Raw genomic sequence first — 20754 nt, forward strand, 5'->3', positions numbered from 1 at the left:
TGGAGTGGTGCGACAAAGGCAGACGGGGTGGTGACTAATTGTCGCCACCTAGTTTCAAAGGGGATGCAAATAAATCGTCATCATCACCCCGCCGTCCTCACCCCTGTTTTAATGATGCATTTTAGAAATCGTAATTCTGGAAGAAATCAACATGCGATGGAACGAATTTGAGAAGAGGGTGTGCTCTGTCCAGGACGTGCAATTTCCTAAATGTTTGCGAAAATCTTAAGAATTTTTTTCGTATGGAGGGAGTGAGTGCAAAATTTCAATAGGCAGTACTCGCATGTTTCTGTTCTTGCTGGTAAACGGCATTTCTATGTTTAATTTTGGCTTCTTTTGTTTATTTTGCTTTTAGTTCTGACGCTTTATTTCCAACGTGACCCTCGACGTATCACTTTCTCGGAGTGTGAGTACAAACACTTTTGCTTTCTTATATTCTGATTTCTTTCTTCTTCCTTTTTCTCTATGAGTTTGTCCTCGCTGCTTAGCCTCTATTTTTGTTTATTGCTTGATCAAATGTGGTATTCCAAAGAAGGTGTATCGGTGTTTTTCTTTAAGCCACGGAAACTTTCCGGAAGGTCGTTAAAATGTTATACTAGCTTTTACCACCTTCACCCGCTTATTTAAGGCGGCTCTGTAGCATCCACGTTTTCAGTTGCCCTGATTCTCCCGAGAGCTTTCTTTGACGAAGTGGCGTGGCACTTACTTTTTAAATACATTTTTTTTTTTTGCGTTACCTCCAAAAGATGTTACTGGCGACGTCACTAGAACAAAGGCATATCTATTCAAAACACATCAAAACTCGCCATCGCAAAGCGGGTTGCTTCATTTAGTGACCGTTACAAATTGCGTAGATAACTACACGTCGCATCCTCCCATAGATCCGCACGCGCACTGCTTACGCTTTGTGCCCATGCGCGTCTAATTCTGTTAACGGTTCTGTCTAATGCGGCGGTCGACGTTACAAGTCGCCGCTTTGCTTCGGCCACGGTGCTCCTTACGCATTCAGTAAGACCTGATCACCATGGGCGTTTTGCAGGGGCGTGCCGTCGTGCGGTACCACGTGTTCTTCCTCCGTCGTCCTGACTCGACGATCTCTATGCTTATTGACACGCCAGTGGTTTTATAGAAAGTGAACAGCTCATAAAGTTTAGGGCGATATGTCTATGCATCAACAATCTGGTCTTCTTTAGGCCTTATAGGCCGCCTGAAGCGACGCGTGCAATTTCCGCACTTTCTGAACTCGATAGACCGCAGTGACCACCGGAAAGCCTTGATGGCTAGCTCAGGACGCGCGCACAATCAGCGCTCTTTTTCTCCTTTCTTCCTCTACTTCCATCCTTGGATTACCTTACTCTGTGTAGGGTAGCAAATCGCACGTCCATCTGGTTGACCTCTATGCCTTTCCTCGTCATATTCCTCTGTCATGCACTTCTGTGGAATGGGTAGCATGTCCATAAGTTGTCTAGAAGATGTCTAGAAAAGACGTTGACTAGACGAAAATACATGGAGGCAATCACGTAGTGTATTGATTGTCTTTAGACAGTGTATATACTAAATCTAGGTGTACATTCACAAACCCAAGCGAACGCTGCCAGTTCCCGTAGACCGCCTCCCAAGCGCCGGCCCCTGGCGGCGTTTCTGGCTTGAGCTAACAAGAAATCACTCGACAGAAGCTCAAGTGTACATGTATATATTCATGAACTTCTCCAATTGATGCACGTTTTCCTTGTACACTTTCAAATCACTCTTCGCTGTTTGCCACGTTTTATAACCGTCGCCTGTCGAAGGCTCATGCGGAAGCAAAGTTGTAAGTATAGGAAAACCAAATCTTGCAGGCAAGCACAGCACGGAGTTGTCGTTGACTCGAGCGTCCCCTGCGACCACTTCGACCACGAGGGAAGTGGACCGAATCTTGGCGAGGATCCAGCAGGACAACCGGGTCCTGGCCGAACTCGAGAAATCCAGGGCAACCATCGGTAAGCCGTTGCAAACGTTGATTTCCCGCCGTGGTGGTCCTATGGCAGTAATTGTGCCTAACACCTTAGGCTCGCCGGTAAACCACGCAGGTGCGTGACAGTTTCAACCGGCACAACTTGGGACCGTGGATTTTTCACTCGTCTTTCTTTTTTTTTTTTTTTAAGTACCAGAAATGACAGAAAGAGATGTTGGCGATTTGAATATAAGGTGTCGTCTATTTCTTGCGTCTGCGTGTGCCTGGTGCACTGTTTTTTTACAGAGTAAATTTTTTCATGGCGATTCTTAACGCAACGATCAAATGAGCACCGTAAAATGTGGATGCTAGTGCATGATGCACGAAGCACCTTTGCGCGATATCATTTGTTCTCAGTGCACATTTCATGAGCACCGTGCCGGAGTAATTACTCGCCGCGGTTGTGCATCGGTTTTGATGTTATACTGCCTAACACAAGCTGGTAGGTTCCTGGCCAAGTCCTGGACACAAGTTCCTGACCGCGCTGAGGTCACCTTTAAAAGATGGCAGAACGCGGGAAAAAACAGGTCATGCGTCTAAATCGAAACAATGACAGAAATTCAAAGGAAAATGGACGATTCGTGTTCACTGCCCTGACGAAGACAAGCATCCTTGTCAAAAAGATTGCTCCAACGGAATGCCTTGTTCGCCCACTGTCAATCAGTTCGCGCACTTAGGCGCACGTCAAAAAACAGGAGGTGGTCAAATTTGATTAGGGTCCTTCCACTTTCTCCGCAGCCGACCGTGCACCTTTGTAACGTAAAACGCCATCGGTAATTAAGTATCTTTAGCATAGTGAAGACGTAGTGCCGTAGACGTGCACCGGACACGCAGGGGGCATATCCGACAACAGCAGCTCCGTGTGTATAGCGGCGGCATTTTTTGCGACGCTGCGAAAAAACATAAGGAGCCAGAAACAGTCTGGTGTTGCACGCCCATCTTCCTCAAGCGCGTGCTTTCCCGATGGTCATGTCAATCAAGTCTTTGCCAACATGTTTACGCCAACGGGCAATCGGGAAATGGACTCGTTCATTGCAACACAAGTGCCCTTCGTTTTGGTTAGGGAGTGTGCCACGTGACACTGCCAGCGCTTCACCAGGTCGTCTACGTACGTCTCTTGTTTACTCACGCGCCAGCACGACATTGCTATGCCGAAAGTGTTTGCTATTGTTGACGACTACTCCGTGCGGCTGGCGTATCCGCAGGCTCACCGGTCTCCGTGGCCAATCTGGAGCGGCTTCGGCAAAACATCGAGGCCGGAGAAGCCGCCAACTACGGCATGTCGGCGACCGCCGCGGACTCGCTGTCGGCCTCGGTCGCTGCTCTCCTTCTCCAATCGCAGCTCAGTGAGTGACAATGGCTCCAGTTTCTTCCTCTGTAGTGTATTCTAGCCGTACTGACTTCGTATGTAGTGCCTGAAGAGATTTCGATTAGACTTGCTGCATAGAAACGCAAAAGTCCAACTCTATAGTGACTTTTTAGTAGACTCAACATTTCATTTGTTAGTTTGTTTGCTTGCTTGTGTTGCAAAGTGAGAGATAGAGGGGGAGGGGGGGAGGGAACAGAGAAATGAGCTGAAAGTCGGGAAAGATACTTGCCGCCTTGTTTTCAACAACTCGCAAACAAAAACGCGTGTGACACTATTTCTGTAAGCGGCACCTTATACAGCGTTTTAAGCGACATTCAATCAGCCTACGCACTCTTGCGTCTGACTCGTTCTGCGTGGTTGCCCTCCCTTTCTCTTCACAGAATCTTCATTTTCATCGCCAGCCATCGACCAGCTCTCCATAGAACCTCATCGGACAAGCCAGCTTTGCTCTCAGCTCAGGCCAAGGGCCCTGCAAAGTGAGTCGTGGGTCACGTGGTTACCGCTCTTTCTCACGACCTTTTCTTTCCTGCGACAATGTCCTAAAGACGCGATACCTATGTCTGGACCTTGTGAAGCAGTGTTTCTTGTTTGTTTTTTTGTTTTTTGAGCAACTATGGAAAAATCTGGGTTGCATGTATGTTTTTCTTTCACATTTTTATTTTGGCTTTCGTGTGTGCTCGAAGAGGCTCGTTTGACGCAAAAGCGAAGTGCGCATGTGCAGTCTTGAACGGAGCGTCGTTGCCGCTGCAGGGTCGACGGTGACGATGCAGGAGCTGGACGGCCTGATGGCCAAGCTGGAGCAGGACAACCGCATCCTGGCAGAGCTGGACAAGAAGCGCTCCTGCCTAGGTCGGTGCTCGGGAAGCTTCCCAAGGGCGTCAAACGTGTCATTGGCTGGGATGTCGTAAGAGAGTGCGGCAGCGAATAATTGAGCGAAAGAGAGAAAGTGAATGTGGGTGAGAAGAGGCGTCGCTCATTGGATGAGTGAGCGTGAGTCTATGAGAGAGAGAGAGAATGTGTGTGCATGGCTGAAGGTGAAGTGGATGCGCGCCTGCATGGCGTGCGTACGTGCGTTTGGAAAAGAGAGACTGAGTGAATTGAGCGCGAGAGATGGCGTTAAACGTTACTGAGTGACGTATTTTCGGAGTGAGAAAGAGAGTTGAAGAGGTGACCGATTCAGGCTGGCGAACCATTAAAAGAAAGTGAGAGGATAGCGCGTAAGTGATAGAATGATTTATTGAGTGTGAAAGAGGAGTTAGCAAGGAAGAGTGAGAGAGTGTGGTTCGACTGTGTGAACGATAGAAAGTGAGCCAAGAGAGTTATTGAGTGAGCGATGCTTTACCGATTGGTTAGACTGTTCAGCGTTCCCTGTTAGACAAATAAAACGATGTCGACAAATGGATAAGACGAATGACCTGACAATTTTTTTACGGGAAAAGTCAAGTCGGCTTTGGGGGCACTACATTTGCGGAACAGCTGTCATTACTTCTACCCGAGAAGAGTGGGGGAAATAAAGTTACATGGAAACGTTACAGCGATGACAAACCATGCCTTGTTCAAAATCGAATCGCATGAGAGCGATGTCAAGACATTAAGACGATATATTTTTTTCTTTATTTCTGGCAAGGTATCGCACCGAAGCTGAAACAAAAATCAAAAACCGCGAGAACAAGAAAGGGCCTCATCTTTTCTCAAACCGAAACTGAACCAGAATGTTACGACTTTTTTTTTCGTTGCGGAGCCAAACAGAAAGAAGAAAAAAAACAACGGTTTTCGGTTCAGGTCGGCCACCTTTCTGGAGCTTCTCATTCATGCGTTGCCTACGCTTGTGACTCAATTATGCTGCCACATTTGTGTATACGCAACGTCTTCCCGTAATTTTAAATGTGACAGCATCATTAGTACCGTTTTAAGCGTATTGCGTCAGCGGACAGGCTAGGCGTTGCGCTAACGCGGCAATGTTTGGATCGCGTCCGACACGCGCACTCATCAGACTGTGGTGGGTGCAAAGTAACTGAGACAGTGAACCACATATGCTTTGTTTCGGGACCCCAGTGTGACTGTGAGCGGCAAGCAGTGATCTCTTCGTTAGCTCCGCTTTAGTGAAAAATGCGTTACTGGGTCATTGACCAGACATATCAATGAAGCGAGTCATCGAAGCTCTCTTAAAATATTTCGTTAACAGCGGCCTAGATTCGAGGCTGTGAACGGCCCCTTCGAACACGAACGTGTAAACAATTGCATTCATACTGCCTGCCCTCATCGTTACAACTCAGTTTCCTATTTTCCTACTTTTTTATCTTTATCCGTGAGTACAGCACCAGGCTTGAGGACGGTCTGCGTTTCCTTCAGATACTCTTCTCTCTCCCTATATAAAGCTTCGTTTTGCATAGATTTCAGCGTTGATGTCCGAGCTGCAAATAATTCTTTTGTGACCGCGTTCGGCCTGAAGAAAAACAGGTGCAATCTTTAAGCGGAGCTTTGCAGCAGCGTCGAGTTCCCGTACAAAATAAATGTGTGCTGTTTGCTTGTAAATATTATTCCGTTATGCGAGTGAGCTTGGAACAGGTTCGAATTGGTCTGCACTGTTATTTTGTCGCTCCGGAGTTAGCCGGGGAAGAAACGTACAACTGGGCGCAGGGCCACAAGGTAAACGCCGAAAATCAATGCTTTGTGTTTTTTCATTGCAAAACAGAAGTGATGAACCCTAGTGAACGGGGTATCTTTTGTTGTCGTTCATTTGACAGCCTGTTTTTTCACTCTCCCTAATCGCAACGGACCCAGCGTAGTGGCGTAGTGGCTATGGCGTTGCGCTACTAAGCCGGAGGTCGCGGGAACGAATCCCGGTTGCGGTACGAGTCCCGGTTGCGGCGGCCGTACTTCGATGGGGGTGAAGTGCACAAAAAAATGACCGTGTTTCGTGCATTGGGTGCACGTTAAAGAACCCCAGATGGCCAACATTTATCCGGAATCCCTCACGAAGGCCTGCCGCACAATCAAACAGTGATTTTGACGCGTAACACCTCATAATATAACTAATATTTTTTATTCACGACGCTTACACGCCGCACCCTGTTTTCCTTTTCTTATTTTTTTTTCGTTTGCGTCTGCGACAGCAGCAGCAACGAAGCACAAACTCAAAGAGACCGGCAGCGCAACTTCCGACAGCGCTGTCGTTATCGCGAGAATGAAAAGTCAGTAAAAATCGTTGGCCTTTCCCAAAATTGTTCGCCGCTTTGATTAGGTCCTGTTGTCGCGTCGACGCCTTTTATCTATCTTTTCAAAGGCGGCACGTGCCAGACATCCGGCAGTTTAGTCTACAAACCAGGCAGCAGCGACTGCTATCGAACTTCTCGCCTCCCCCTCTCCCTCCCCCTTTCTTCCCATCGTCATTCGATCATCCACTGCACGTGGTCGGCCTTGACTCGGTCGTCGAGGATTTCGCGTATGCGTGCATTAGGCGCGCGTTTAAGGGCAAGGCTCCGACGCGACGTCGCTGTTTGCTCTGCTCTCTCACGCGTGGGCTCGCCTTTCTTTTTTTTTTCCGTTCCATGCTCGGCTGCCCCCATCTGTGTGAGCACCCTCCTACGGTACTCTGTTTGGTGTATCGGGAGAACGATGCAGAGATGGGGAAAACTACAGTGTTTCAGCAAACCTACAACCAGCGAGGAAGCAAATATTTCCCATTTTGGCTTTTCTGACTGCCTTGGCCGTTGGAAGATGAAAAACTATTTTATTTTGAAACAGGAATTCCCTGATTCGCTAATAGTATTTGTGCTCGACTCGATTAGAAGAACTTCGCTCGTTGAACGCTCCTAATAGTGACCTCCTGGGACGATTTTGCCTCCTTGGAGCTATCTGTAAGTGTTAGGTCGGGATCGTAGACAAAGTGGTAGCGCATTTTGAGTTTTAGACAGTGGGAGACGAGCGAGCGGAGCAGTTGTCGGCATTGACTGCCGGGCTAACAACGCCCAAAGCAGCAGCAACACCGCCACCGTAGCTAGAATCAGGACTTTGAAAATTGAACTGGTCAACTTTGAACTTCGAATTATACTTTGTCAGGACTTTGAAAATTGTTGTATGTTTATTAGGGCGCAAAAATGGGCGTGGCACTAGACTTTATGGCGAGTATTCACTCCTACTGCGCACAACTTACGTTGCCGCCGTCTTCTTCAGTGTCGTTATCACCCTTCACCCCTGTAGCATTTCTTTTTTGCCCTTAGTTTTACCGATTAGAAAAGCAGAGCTTCACAAATAGGGTAGACCTCGGGGTTTTCTTCTAAATGAAGTATGTTCTATTTAAGTACACTCACACGCCGGATCTGCACTCCCAGCGCACCGAAATGCGGCCGCCGTAGCACGGGATGCGAGCCCGCAACCTGGCTCTGAGAAGCGAGCCTCCTGTTGCAGCTCGTTCCGTAAAGCGTGCTACAGCTTCTGCGACGCTGCACCGTTTTAGTGAGACAGTGTGACGCGCTGTCTGCCGGTCGATGGTAGCTTGCGAGACCCTTTAGGCCATCCGTGCTTTTCTCTCTCTCTCTCTCTTCTCCGTTTCTGAGAAGTGTTTGTCGTTCGTCCCCACACTTGGCAGAAATTGGACCGAGTCCCGTCTTACACGTGTCGCATACCAGCTGCGTCCGAGCTTGTTTCTCCGCGGCTCTTTTTCTTTGTGTTGTCGCTGCTCGCTAGAAACGTCAACACAGAGCTGCAGTTCGACGACATCTGTACACGTGCTAATAGCGTTACCGTGCCGCCGTATAGCCGATACGAGGCCGGGAAGTCGTACAGCTCGTAGATACCTACGTTGAACCGAGATGTTACCTTGGGCTGCAGCGTACAGTATACACGAACGGCCCCCCTCCCCCCACACACACACGCGCACACGCGCACACATACACGCACGCACACGCACGCACGCACGGTTGTTGCGGCTCGAGGTGACGTTTGGGCCAGGAATCCACCAAGCCCATCGATGAGCGCGTCCAGTAGTAAGAAGGAAGGAAAAGGGGTTTATTTTACATCAGTTACACTGGCTTCAGGAACGGAAGCCCACTCCGTGCAGGAGCATATTGAACCTCCGAGTTCACTTCAGGACACGTCAGCCCCTCTGCGCAAAAGGTATCCGCTTTTAATACCGTCGCAATCAGTCGCAATATCCCACCCACGATGTCGCATCGTTCCGCCGCACTCCACCTCCGATTGTGCTAAATATGCCTCAGCATGTTTAGCAAGCGTGCAACAATCTGGGAATCCGAGGCCCTTTTTGATCATTAGCTCAGGCTACCTGGTCAACCGTTAACCGTCGGTGTCAACGCTGCGTCGACTTCGGGATATTCGCTGATGAAGGGGTGGGGTTGCCTCGTGGTAATCGTCTAATTAAGGCCCTTGGTCGTGTTGAGACGTAACACGGTATATATAGTAGAATTATTATCGCAGTCGCGCTGTTGCTCTTGATTAACCGTGTCGGAAACATACGTAAATAAATATCTGAATGCATAATGTCCGTAGACAAAGCAGCGCGTCAGGTAACAAGGATAGCACTACCGCAGCAACAGTTATGTGGAACATTTGTCGAGTCACAGTATCCGCTGCGGTGGCGCAGAGGCTCTGGCTTTCGACCACATGGTGGCACTGCCTCCGAGATGTACAGCACGTCCAAGTATTCAATCATACCAGTTCCGAAACGCCCTTCGGTTATCACATGCTCACGAAATGTCCACGCTGGACACCCTTTACGATATTGATTGGCTGATTGATTAATTGATTGATGTTATCTAACTATATTTAAGTGTAACCTTCGATCAACTGACTTCGACAAAGTTTAATGTTTAGGGCACGCATTCTTTGATCTATATTGATCAGCTGCAACGTAATTTGAAAAATGGAATTAATTGATTGAATGAATGAATTAATGAGTGAGTGAGTGAGTGAGTGAGTGAGTGAGTGAGTGAGTGAGTGAGTGAGTGAGTGAGTGAGCGAGCGAGCGAGCGAGCGAGCGAATCTATCATTGTGTAAGCTGATTGTCTTTTGAGGCAATTTGGGTAACGCGGGCGACGTTGCTGCACCCAGGATCGTCGTGCGGCTTGCTTCCGGCTAGGCTCTGCGGGCCGTCCACGTCGGCGGCGCTGAGCACGTCCCTGAGCAGCACCCTGAGCCTGAGCGGCGGCGGCAGCGTCGGCCACGTGACCACCGCCTCGTCGCTGGCGCCCGTAGCAGCATCGCGCAGCAGCCTGGCGCAGCGCAACGCCAGCAACAGCCTGACGCTGCCGTCGCTGCCGCCCAATGGCATCGTCCACTCGGCGGCCGTCTCCACGGCCATCCAGCAGCAGCAGCAGCAACTGCAGCAACAGCAGCTTCAGCTACAGCATCTGCTGCAACAGCAGCAAAGCCAGCCGCCCGTCACACCTACGCCACGGCTTCACATCGACGCGCAGACGGCACAAGGTGAGCGCGCGTCTTGTGTTTCCAGTGGTTTAGAGTATAGTGCCCGAACGCGTATTCCTGTCAAATCGTGAGGGCCCCTCGCGCTTTAGTGAAGGCAATAGGGAGGAGCAGGGCAGTGGTGCGTGCGCGAGAAGGGTAGAACACGCAGCTGTTAGCGAGTGGGCAATACAGAACGAAAAAGTCCAGTGCATCCGGGATATCTTTTCAGTCCAGAGCCGGCAGTTACCTTTGCACACCTCACGTGATCGAATCTCAGAGGTGCAGTACGAGGATGGCAAAACCACGCCCTGCCTTGGTCAGATAGTTGGACGAATAAATAAACTGGTAGGTGGATGGACGGTCCTCCTCTTTATTTGCAATAGCAATTATATTGACACTCCGGAAGCATTTTCGCCGTCGCCGTGAAGTTCCGCATAAAGTCCAAGTGCAATATGACCCTATCGGTTCTCCCACGCCGTATGCTGTGGGTGCAGGGAAGCGTGCGAGGGTGAGCCGAGACACACGGCGGCTCGATGCGCGCCCAATGTTGGAGGTCACGTGATAAAGCGCGAGCGGAGGCAGCGGGCAGGCCCGGCGAGTGCGCACCGTCTCCTTCTCTAGCCTCACCATGCGCCTGCGCCGCCCGCGCCCTAACTTGGAGAACTCTCCGGCGGGGGGCAAAGTTTGGGCGAGCCGAGATGGCAGGTGGCTGCATGTACGCTGTCATCGCGTGCACTTTGTGCGGGAGGTCGCGAAATCGCGAGTCTCGGAGACACGTTGGAGGGAGAGGCCGCTGTGGCGCTCGCTCTCCTCTGTCTGCGCTCTTCATCGCGCCAGCATTGTGACAGCGAGTGTTGACGGTCATCGAGCGAGATTTTTTTCATGTTTGCTTGTGAACGCGTGGCACGTGCTTGCTAATTTAATTAGTAAGCGAATGTTTACCGGAATTTATATGACCGTTGAAGCTGCGAACCTTATGTCGTGTAAGTGTATTGCTCGTTGCCATATTGCTCGTTGCACGCTCGTATTGCGATATTGCTCGTTAAACTAACTACAAAGGCGTGTAGTCAGGTGAGACCACCTCGCAACCGCCCTGTCCTTTATATCCAATGCTCTTGAAGACGAGGGCTTTTGTAGTTCACGTGGTCATCCATAATTTCGCCGCGCCCGCTTCGAAAAAGTGAGTGGCGATCTATCGGTAAATGCGAGAGAAATGCATTAGCATTACGTCGCACCTTTTTGCTATACCAGATCCATGATTTAAACAGCTTTCGCCAAATGGCAAAGGGTTGTTCAGCAGCTCACTCGACACACGCCCTGCGTCTTCGATGAGCGAAGTGCAAGTGACTGTAGTGCGCAGCAGACCACCGTCAGTTATATATATTTGCTACTTCACCGGTTTCCCACACTTCACATACGCTTTTTCCCAATTTGACACTCATAATTTCCGCGCGCATTAAAACGGAATGCAACCTGTGTGTAGAGCGACGGTTGATGCTTCTTGCAAAGACATGTTCTTGCGAATGTCCTTCTTCCTTTGCGGAGTCGCCGTGGAGCGTTGCCGCGAGTTGTCGTAGTAGCTCCTTGACAGCGACCTTTGCCTTGTCGCCGTACAGAATTAGGTAAATATGTTTGAAAAGAAGTTGGCCCTCTTAGCCGGTGTAGAACCTGAAATCAATCGATTTACATGATTGACGTTCCAATCACTTACGCCACAAAGACATCAACGAATTGTGAGTGCTAAGAGGACCACTGCCTCATGAAGCGCTGATGGTGGCATGCACAGTGGTACAGGGTACAGCTTAAAGAACCAGCCTTCAGGTCAAAGAAGCAGAGCTAATGTTGCTGTGGCAAGATGTGAAGGACGGAGCAGGAGAGATAGGGAAACAAAAGGTGGTTCTACACGACGAAGGGAGAGAGAATTGTAGATGTAGGCGTAGAACCTTGTGAGGCAGAGGTATACGTCCAATCTGGGGAATGCCAGAGAACCACGTACCTCAGTTTAAAACAAAAAAAATGTAAAAGAAGTAAAACAAATCTATTTCGAACGAGATTTCTTCATTCGCGTCTTTATCGCTGTTATGATGCCGATAAGACATTCAGTATGACCCGAGCGGCTCTCACTAGTTCTCCTTAAACAGATTGCTAGCGCACTACGGACATTTCTTGCCACTGACATTGCTCGAAACTGTGCGATCCTGCGTTTAATAAACGCCAGGGTATTGCTGTTCCTGTTCCTCATATTTCCGGTTTAAAGCGTCACTTGCTCTTCTGGTTTAATCGGTCTGCTGTGTCTACTGCCACGGATTCTCGATGCCGCGTCACGAGTGTGTAAAACGAGCCTGTCTGTGGCCCATATATACGGAAACACACACACACACCGAATCGGCGTAAATAACTTTAGTGTACTTGTAAAACACCACTCGAAAACGTCTCGCCAAGAGGACTCTCCACTGCTTTCGCGCTCCCGCACGTGAGCAGTCTCAAGTGTTGTCCTTTCTTCTTTCCTCAGCGCTGGCCGTGGCCTCGAGCCAGCAGCACAACCAGCAGCCGTTGGCCACGCCGCCGCAGCAGCAGCTCTCGGCCCAGCAGCAGCAGCAGGTCGAGGAAGACCCGCTGGGCGTCGACTCGGTGGAGTTCCTCGACCTTCCGGGCCGGGGCCGCTGCCGCGTCTACGTGGCCCGATACAGCTACGACCCGCTCAAGCAGTCGCCCAATGAGCACCCCGAGGCCGAACTGTTCCTCTCCGCCGGCGATTACATACTCATCTTTGGAGAGATGGACGAGGTGAGCGCTGCATCTCCGAGCTCGAGGGTGCACTTCGTGTTGGATTAATTGAGAAAAACATTTATCACGGGGACGACAGGCGCGAACACAGTCTCGTCACGTTTCCTGTAGTCGCAGTCAGACCAACGCCTTTTATTCTCCCAAGAGCTCCGTACAACTACACTTCAGCGGTCCTTCTTCGTACGCACAGCCAAAGAAGCGGTACTACGTCCCCAACTCACATCGCCGCTTACGGCTGACGCCTCTCTGTTCAAAGCCTCCGTCCCTGCTTGGCCTCCCTAGATGAATCATCTGTACCGCCACTTTCAGCTCCCATCCCTCATGCGATGCACACTATAGTGCCCTTGAGGTTTAACAAATAGGTCGATAAATACAAACGATACAGAGGTCTGCAGGGAAACGGATAGTTCGAGGGATCAGTGTTTCACGAACTAACCTAGCAAGAAGAAGTTTTTCTGTTCGCTCGTCCTGTCTGTAATTCTATACGTGTATACGTTCAATGGTGGTCCAACAAGAGACGCATCCGGAACCCACGTGTCGACAATGGGTGTCTTCGTCAGGGCGAAGCCAAGCCTCAACTCGTTCCGTTTCCTGCTTGATAGGCGTCAGAGTAACGCAGTGATTGCATTGATGTGCCCCTCTGACCCTACAACCTTCAAAAAGAAAGAAAGAAGTAACGGAAAGAAGCAGAGGTGTCAGCAATGTAAAAAATTATTCTAAGAGACCTGTCTGAACACGAGTATATTGTGCTCTAAGAGGAAGTCTGTGGTTCATTCCAGGATGGTTTCTTCAATGGAGAACTCCTCGACGGCCGCAAGGGACTGGTGCCTTCCAACTTTGTCGAAAAGCTCACTGGTAAGAAATGGTTTTACACGAAAGCTATCTAGAACATGTAAGCAGCTAGCACACGTCTTCTTTTTCATATTTGCTAAATTATTCGCGTTTGTTTTTTTTTTCTTCTATCCGAGTTTCATCTTGTCGCTAGCTTTCGTCCTGATCTTCAAGAACTGCGGATTGTTGTCTGCTTCGCGACGAAACAGACGTGCGAATTTCTTCTGAGCACCTGTTCACAACTACTGTTCGCGATGGCTGAGCAGCTCATTCCTCGTGGCCAGAAGTTGTGGAACGGGTGCTTCGCTGTATTCGTATGCTCGTATATATATATAATTGATGCGCCTTTTGACTGGTAGTTGCTCGAAAGCAATCTGATAGAACTGCTGCTTATCTTTGACTTGTTCTCTGTCTACGCGAAAGCCAACTTTGGCGCTTCGTCGTCCGTACGCAACGTTGCTGTTGTGCCAGGACAGAGGCGCAGGAATGATAAAGGACGCAGACACGTGAAAAGTGACGCCACCGGCGTTGACTCGACGAGCGCTAGTTGTGGGGTCAGATTTGCATTTTTTACTATCCTTTTATCATTCCTGCGCTGCTGCCTTAGTGTGTTCGACCTACAAGACTATCACTTCGTGCTCAACTGCCGTTATGCTGTCCTTACTGACAGGATTACTGACTTCAAAACAGCAGAGGCTTGATGACCGTTCCCGATTACCGAGGAGGGTATCGAGACACAGTAAATATTGTTTCTCCCTTCACGGAGAGCGCAATGTTTCCTTAGATTAACGTTTTTCAACGGCCATGCATCTTCTTCCCTCCTCGTGATCAATTTATCTTGCTTAGTAGCTCTTTTAAAGAAAAGGTTAGATTTGCCATTCGCAGAGGGCTGGAAAGCGAGCACTGTGAACTCAATATAAATCTCAGGGACGCCCACTGTAAGCGGCCCGCCAGTTTCCTAAGAGCACTTTGTGCACAACCCAGGGCCTTCAGTTTCGTTCCTAAGCCGCTCAGCGCTTTCTTTTAGCTTTAAATGGTTTCACTCTAAAGCATAACATCTCTATGAACGTTAAATCTGCACTGGACATCAAAGGGGGCTGCGCAAGTATACAGTCAGAGCCACCTAAAGTACAAGTCGGTGCAGTGTATCACGTGCAACATTTCAGCTTAAGATAGACGGATAAGTGTCGTATTCTAGAAAGCGAATAGGCTGATGAACTCCGAGGGCTTACCAATGAATAGCTGCTTAGAAACCAACGGCACTTTAAGCGGGTCACACGGAAGCTTGAAGTAGGGCATTGCTTCCCGCTGAAACTACGTACCTTGTCACTGTTACGACCACAACGCGAGGTATCGAATCGAATACGCTGCGCAAAGAAAGCGTCAAGGAGAGGAAGTGGAGCGGACATTTTACCGTAAGGAGGTCAATCGTAACGGCGAAAAGGTGCGTGGTTGCCGAAGTTATATTTTGCGGAAGCCATTTGCCTTTCCTGCTCGCCCCGTTAGTCTTATTCCTAAGAGAAAAATAGCTGAGTGAGTTAATAAAACAAGAAACAAAGTAAACTAGGCATTTCGTTAAAAAAAAAGGAAGAAAGAAAAAAAACGAAACGAACACACACACACACACACACACACACATATATATATATATATATATATATATATATATGCACGTTGAACAACGCCATACAGGGGTCAAAATCGACACGAGGCCCTCGTGCATTGCAGCGCCTCACAACAAAATGGCGCCTTCACGAAGTAACACACGGCAATCCACATTTACTTTTAGCCGAGGTTGGCAGGAATGGCTTTAAAGTTTCTGCGGTGTTAGCTACCAATTCGTAAACAAAGTGCCAGCGGGCCACAAAGGCAGACGGCAACAACAGACGACAACATTGTAGCGGCGCTGCAGGCGCTGTCTCCGCATCTTGGAGTACGTCACGGGCCGCAACGTGACGGAAAAGAGCTAGACAGCATGCCATTCTGTCGCTGAGCAACGAAATGAGCGGCAGACGGTCATCCTCGTTACAGACCTTTCACCACGTCTGTTCGGATAGTTCCTTCATACTTTCCTTTCCCGGTTCTTCATTTCTTAGTGTTTCTTTTTTTTCCATTTCTCCAACGCAGCGCAGTAAACCGCAGATTTCGCCTCGTTAACGTCCTACTCTCTCCCCAACCTTGCTCGTCATTTGCAGGCGAGGACCTGCTTGAGTTCCAGACGTCCATCCTGTACGGCAACCGCGACTCGGACGACAGCAGCGCTAGCGTCAGCTACGCGCCAGACTTGGACAACCTGGCCGGATCGGACGAGCAGCATAGGCTGCCCCCAGGTGCGTTTGTTTTTTGGCAGCACGAAGCCAATCGCTTCGCCTCCCCCCCCCTTCCCCCCTCCACCCCGGCATGCTCAGAGTGTCCCGGCTAACATGTGCCAAGTTTAACAAAAACGGTAAACACTGGCCAACTCCAATGATTCTTTGATTCCCTTATAACTCACTTACTGGGAACAGCACTTTACGAGACATTTTCTTTCTCGCGCCTCGTTTCCTTTTCCGGGACGCTTCTTTTCGAGCTACCGTACGACCTTCTACCTGGAGTTTCCGAAGAGCACGCATCCGTTCTCGCGTTGTACTTCCTTGCGGTCTTCTGCTTTTTTGACCACGGTCAGCGTCAGTAGATGTGCGAAGGCCCCAGCTACGGCTCTGCATAACCCGGTCTTATAACGGGCGTCTTCTTTTGTCCGTGTTGGCATCCTGCAACGAGAGCCGGCGCAAAGTATTCCTTTAAACGGCGCTTTCTTTCTCTTTATGCCTCCCATCCGGTCCCTATCCGTCGATTTGTTTGCCGACTAAAGTTGGCTAATCCCAGAGGTTGTGTGACTGTAAACTTAATCAATCCCGGAGACATCGCAACAGTATAGAGGGCCAACCTCGGAGATTGTGTAATCAAAACTGTGCTCACCCCGGAGATATTATCAAAACTGGGCCGATATTTACCCCAACTATCTGTGTCCTCGCAAGAGATTTAACATGCGTTTTAAGCCGAGACGATCCAGCGGGTAGTACAATCCTTAAAATATTCTCACGAAACTCTGATAATGATATGGCGTTGCAGTGGCTCAGGTCTATACCGTGTGGACCTAGCTTCTTTTCATCTTCGTCCGGATTTGGCTGCGGTGTCCCGCCAAGTAGACGTGGCGTGGAGAGGGAGAGCACAAAGGGAAAAAAATTATGGCGTTTTAAGTGCGAAAATCACAGTCTGATTATGAGGCATGCCGTTGTGGGGGACTCCGGAATAATTTGGACCATCTGAGGCTTTTTAACGTGCACCTAAATCGAAGTACACGGGTGTTTTCGTATTTAGCCCCCATCAAAATGCGGCCGCCGTGGTCGGGATTCGATTCCGGTACCTCGTACTTAGCAGCCCTACACCATAGCCATTAAGCAACCGCGGCAGGTGGAGCACAAAGGACATCTACAGAATGAACGACATCTCGCCCGGTTTACTTATAGATGTCGCATCGGTCATGTGTGTTTTGTGGGTGTGCTGTACACATCAAGTACATGATGCTCCCGCATATACATCCGCTGACAATGCTTCCTTAATGAAGCTCAAAACGCCGCAGCAAAAAACCGTTGCATTTGTGCCGCATACCGTGAGTCCATGCGAACTTAGCACGGGAACGCCTACCTATACGTAGATAAGATGGGAGTAATCGTTTTTCTCGGCAACCGGTGCACTGATGTTGATGACGTTTGTTGCACTTAAAAACTTTATATCTACTAACCGCAGGAAGCAAGCTCTTTTTTAAGCCTTAATACTTTTGTTAGTTTAAAATTGAAGAATTGAAAAATATATATTTAATGTGCAACAATATTGCAATACAACATATCACGATATTGCAAGCCGCACCCAACAATTAATCTACGCGGACAACCTTGATGCGATGAAATTTACCGCTTATTTGTGGGTAGGACTACTGCAAAACGCTCGTAGACATTGTATAAATATTGCGTAAACTGTGAAATCATATATTAAATTTGTCCGCATTAGAAGCTTTAGCAGGTGCAGTTGACAAAACTGCGATATCTGTTTTTGGTGCAGCGTTAGGAGTTTGGAAACTTGTGATTCAATTTTTTTATGCTTACCTTTTTAGGGAACTTTTGTAAAAAAAAAATTCTATAAGCTAAATCCTGATTCTGATTCCTAGATTCAATGAATTTATCTCCCTCTCTCAGTTGCAACAGATTTAGTTCAGATTAATTCAGCGGCTGTTCCACAAAAGAATTTCTGCGTTTTACGTATATTTTAATGGGGAAGGCGCCCGGCATTGTTCAACACAGGACAGCACGCCTATAGGGTATCCCAGCTAACGTTAGCCAAGCTGTTCAAAGAATAATATTATTTTTTCAAGAAACACAGTGCAAGTTACGATTTTAAGACCTGCGGTGTTGGGTCTCAAGACTTCCGAAGACCATACACCGTAGGTCTTGTAATCGTTTCTGGCACCGTATTTTTCTTTTAATCTATATTTTTCTTCTTTGAATAGCTAGGCTAACTTTAGCTTGGAAACACGGTATCACGTGACATCGTATACGTACAGCCATCTGCTCTGCCCAGTGACGTAGTCAGGTTCTGGCGCACCGGGCAAGTTGACAAACAGCTCCACCTAGACATATCAGACCAAAACCGAAACTAATAATGGAGCATATTCCCTTCTTTGTTTCGAGAAGGTTTGTAGGTTAAGCCGTTAGCAGAAAGGGTAATTAGTCCACCCAGAATTTTGCAATATATTTTTGGTCATATAAACTCGCAGTGGTAACGTTCCAATAAACAAACTCAACGATCAAGGATACCCACCCGGTGATACTAGGAACGAAAGGCAGCGAAAAAAAACTGCTCTGTCTGTCTGGAAGCAGCGAAAAAACGTTCCTAGCACCCCTTCAACTGGATGAGTGGCCTGAACGAGCGTGGCAGAAACTAAGACTCCAAACTAATACTCGACACTCGAGAGAGCGCCTAGTGGAAGCCGGTTTACGATTACAGTTCAGGGTGTCGACCGACCGGGAAAACCGGGAATTCTCAGGCATTTTGAATAGTCTGGATATGCTCAGGGAAAACTCGCTGTAATTAGCTGTCATTTTATTGAAAGGGAACGAAAGTCGCCATACTGCTGGCTCGAATAAAAGAGAAGAATCGTAACGAATTCTCTTTGACGCGGTGTCGTTGGCTGGAGGCGTTGCCAGTGTACAGTTAACGACTGATTTGCCGGAAGCCTGATTTTTGGGAAGTCCCCGATAATGCGGACGATTTCGCGGCACCACCACGTGCCCCATAGAGTTAATGTATAAGAACGTCTGTAATTTCAGACGCAAGAACCCTTCGCCGTCCGGTTTTCCTGACTTTTTGCCGTGAGTGGAGGTCCGAAACGGCATTAATCAAATCCACCACTGCCGCCGTTTTGATTATCTCGCCGCCTCGAACCAGCGCTCTCGCACGCAGATCCGTTGGCAGCCGTATCCACCGCGGCAACGCCAGGCCTAGTTGCTTCGACTTTCGCTGTTAAGGTTCTTGTCGATCGGTTCCGTGTTTTTCATTGAAAGAATTCGCCGCATCCAGTAATGGCACCTACTCCGCCTCTGTAATCCTCGCAATTGGCTTCGAAGCTTAGAAAGCATAACGCGTTGCATAATACTGGTTTTCGAAAGGCAGCTTCGCCTCAGCACAGTAGTGTTACGCGGAGAAGCGTACGTGATGTATTACGGTGAAGCTGCACAGGCGTGGAAAAGGGCAATTGTCACGGGACAAAGTACGCATTCCATAATTATACACCCGTGCACCCGCCGTCTCCTGCCACAGTACGAGCACCGATATGCCTAATAAGTGTACTGGCAGGCCTTCAGAGCTTTCTCGGACGCGCCTGTGACGATTTGAGCCCTTTGAACGAGGAAAAGAACAGAAATGACCGTCGCATTGAGGAATTATCGGGAAAGGAACCGTGCCGCCTGTTCTTTGAAGGAGCTGGAGCTAAAGAAGCGAAGCGTTGGCTGACGCCAAGATGCAGGTGTCGCCAAAATAAACTCTTTAAAGCATTGAACGGCAACACTGAGGCATTGTGCGCGGGCTGAGAGTATGTGAGGACAGTTGAGGTTTACTTTCCAGCTGCTGAGAGAGAATCTCACTTGTGACAAAGTTTGGGCCTAACAGCAATGATCTTGCTATCACTTGATAGAAGTAGCTCATTTTTGAAAATATTTGCTTCTGTATGGATCTCCTTTTTATTCGTATGTGAATATGTTCGACTCGATTTGTAATGAGCCTTATCATCTTGTTTTTTCGAAGCTATTCGTGGTGCATTTTGCTATCCCCTCCCTTATGTTTTCTACTTTGAATTAAGTAAACGCTACTCCTTACTATTCAAACTAGATAAAATAGTTGTTTTTATTTTTTTTAATGCGTACTTCAGAGTGACAGCGTCGAACGCCGTGGTGTCCCCCCCCCCCCGCCTGTCTTGACATAAAATAAAGTTCTGTGTCACTCAGGGAAAACCTGGGAAAGTCAGGGAATTTGAAAATGACAACTTCTTGACACCCTGGATTACTGTCACTGCCTACCACTCCAAGTTACCGGAGGCTCACTTCATGTAGAAGGGAGGTCTCCACAGCGACAGTTACGGAATTCTCGTCGGCAATGTTTTCCCGAGAGGCGCGGGCTTGCTGGAGCAAGTTGTGCACTGCAGTGGGCCTCAGTTCACACCTTGAGAGTTTACGCATTTTTCTTCAAGAGCGTGCCGTTCCTGTCTCGTCGTCAGTATACTCGTATTCTTATCCCGTCGTCAGTATGATTCGTCATCGGTATACAACCCGCAATCCAGTGACCACATCCAGCGTTTTGAACGGCGCATTAAAGCACGTCATTCAAGCGCGTGCCGCATAATCGTGTTTTGGCAAGTAAAACCCCGGAATTTCCAAGTCATTCAAATGGCTTTTCAAGAGCGTCGACGCCGTAACACAGTTAGTTACAGAATACTCGGGTGTCTAGCGGTGCACAACCGTACGCCATTCTCGTTGCCAATGCTACATCTTGAATATTTATTTCAAACATCATCGCACATATAAAGACGCAGAACAAACAGCGCTAAACAAAATCGCATACAACACAACGCAATGCTGTTGTTCGCGGTGATGCAGTGTGGCGTTTCTCCTCCTCCGCCTGGCCCTGACGGGCGCTTGGCGCGTTCGTCGCCGAAGTCCGCTGAGCCTCTCGTGTCAGGATGCTCCGTTTCGTCTTGCCGTCTCACCACAGGTTCGCCTAGACCGAATCGCACGGTTGCTGGAATCTGTATGAGCCTAGA

The 20754-nt window shown here is 48.7% G+C and overlaps 1 protein-coding gene across 4 annotated transcripts in view; it reads left to right on the top strand.

The window, feature by feature from the left end:
* The window catches only part of Rbp (RIMS binding protein), a 456906-nt gene that overhangs the window by 372113 nt on the left and 64039 nt on the right, over positions 1 to 20754 (top strand). For all 4 annotated transcript variants that reach the window (XM_075685259.1, XM_075685260.1, XM_075685262.1 and 1 more), the window contains exons 11-19: positions 356 to 406; positions 1839 to 1979; positions 3199 to 3339; positions 3743 to 3838; positions 4113 to 4211; positions 9432 to 9806; positions 12298 to 12572; positions 13352 to 13427; positions 15599 to 15733. In XM_075685259.1, the coding sequence (XP_075541374.1) occupies positions 356 to 406; positions 1839 to 1979; positions 3199 to 3339; positions 3743 to 3838; positions 4113 to 4211; positions 9432 to 9806; positions 12298 to 12572; positions 13352 to 13427; positions 15599 to 15733 (1389 nt within the window). The remainder of the gene's footprint in view (positions 1 to 355; positions 407 to 1838; positions 1980 to 3198; positions 3340 to 3742; positions 3839 to 4112; positions 4212 to 9431; positions 9807 to 12297; positions 12573 to 13351; positions 13428 to 15598; positions 15734 to 20754) is intronic.

The sequence above is a fragment of the Dermacentor variabilis genome, chromosome 3, assembly GCF_050947875.1.
Source record: "Dermacentor variabilis isolate Ectoservices chromosome 3, ASM5094787v1, whole genome shotgun sequence".
NCBI classification, from domain to species: domain Eukaryota; kingdom Metazoa; phylum Arthropoda; class Arachnida; order Ixodida; family Ixodidae; genus Dermacentor; species Dermacentor variabilis.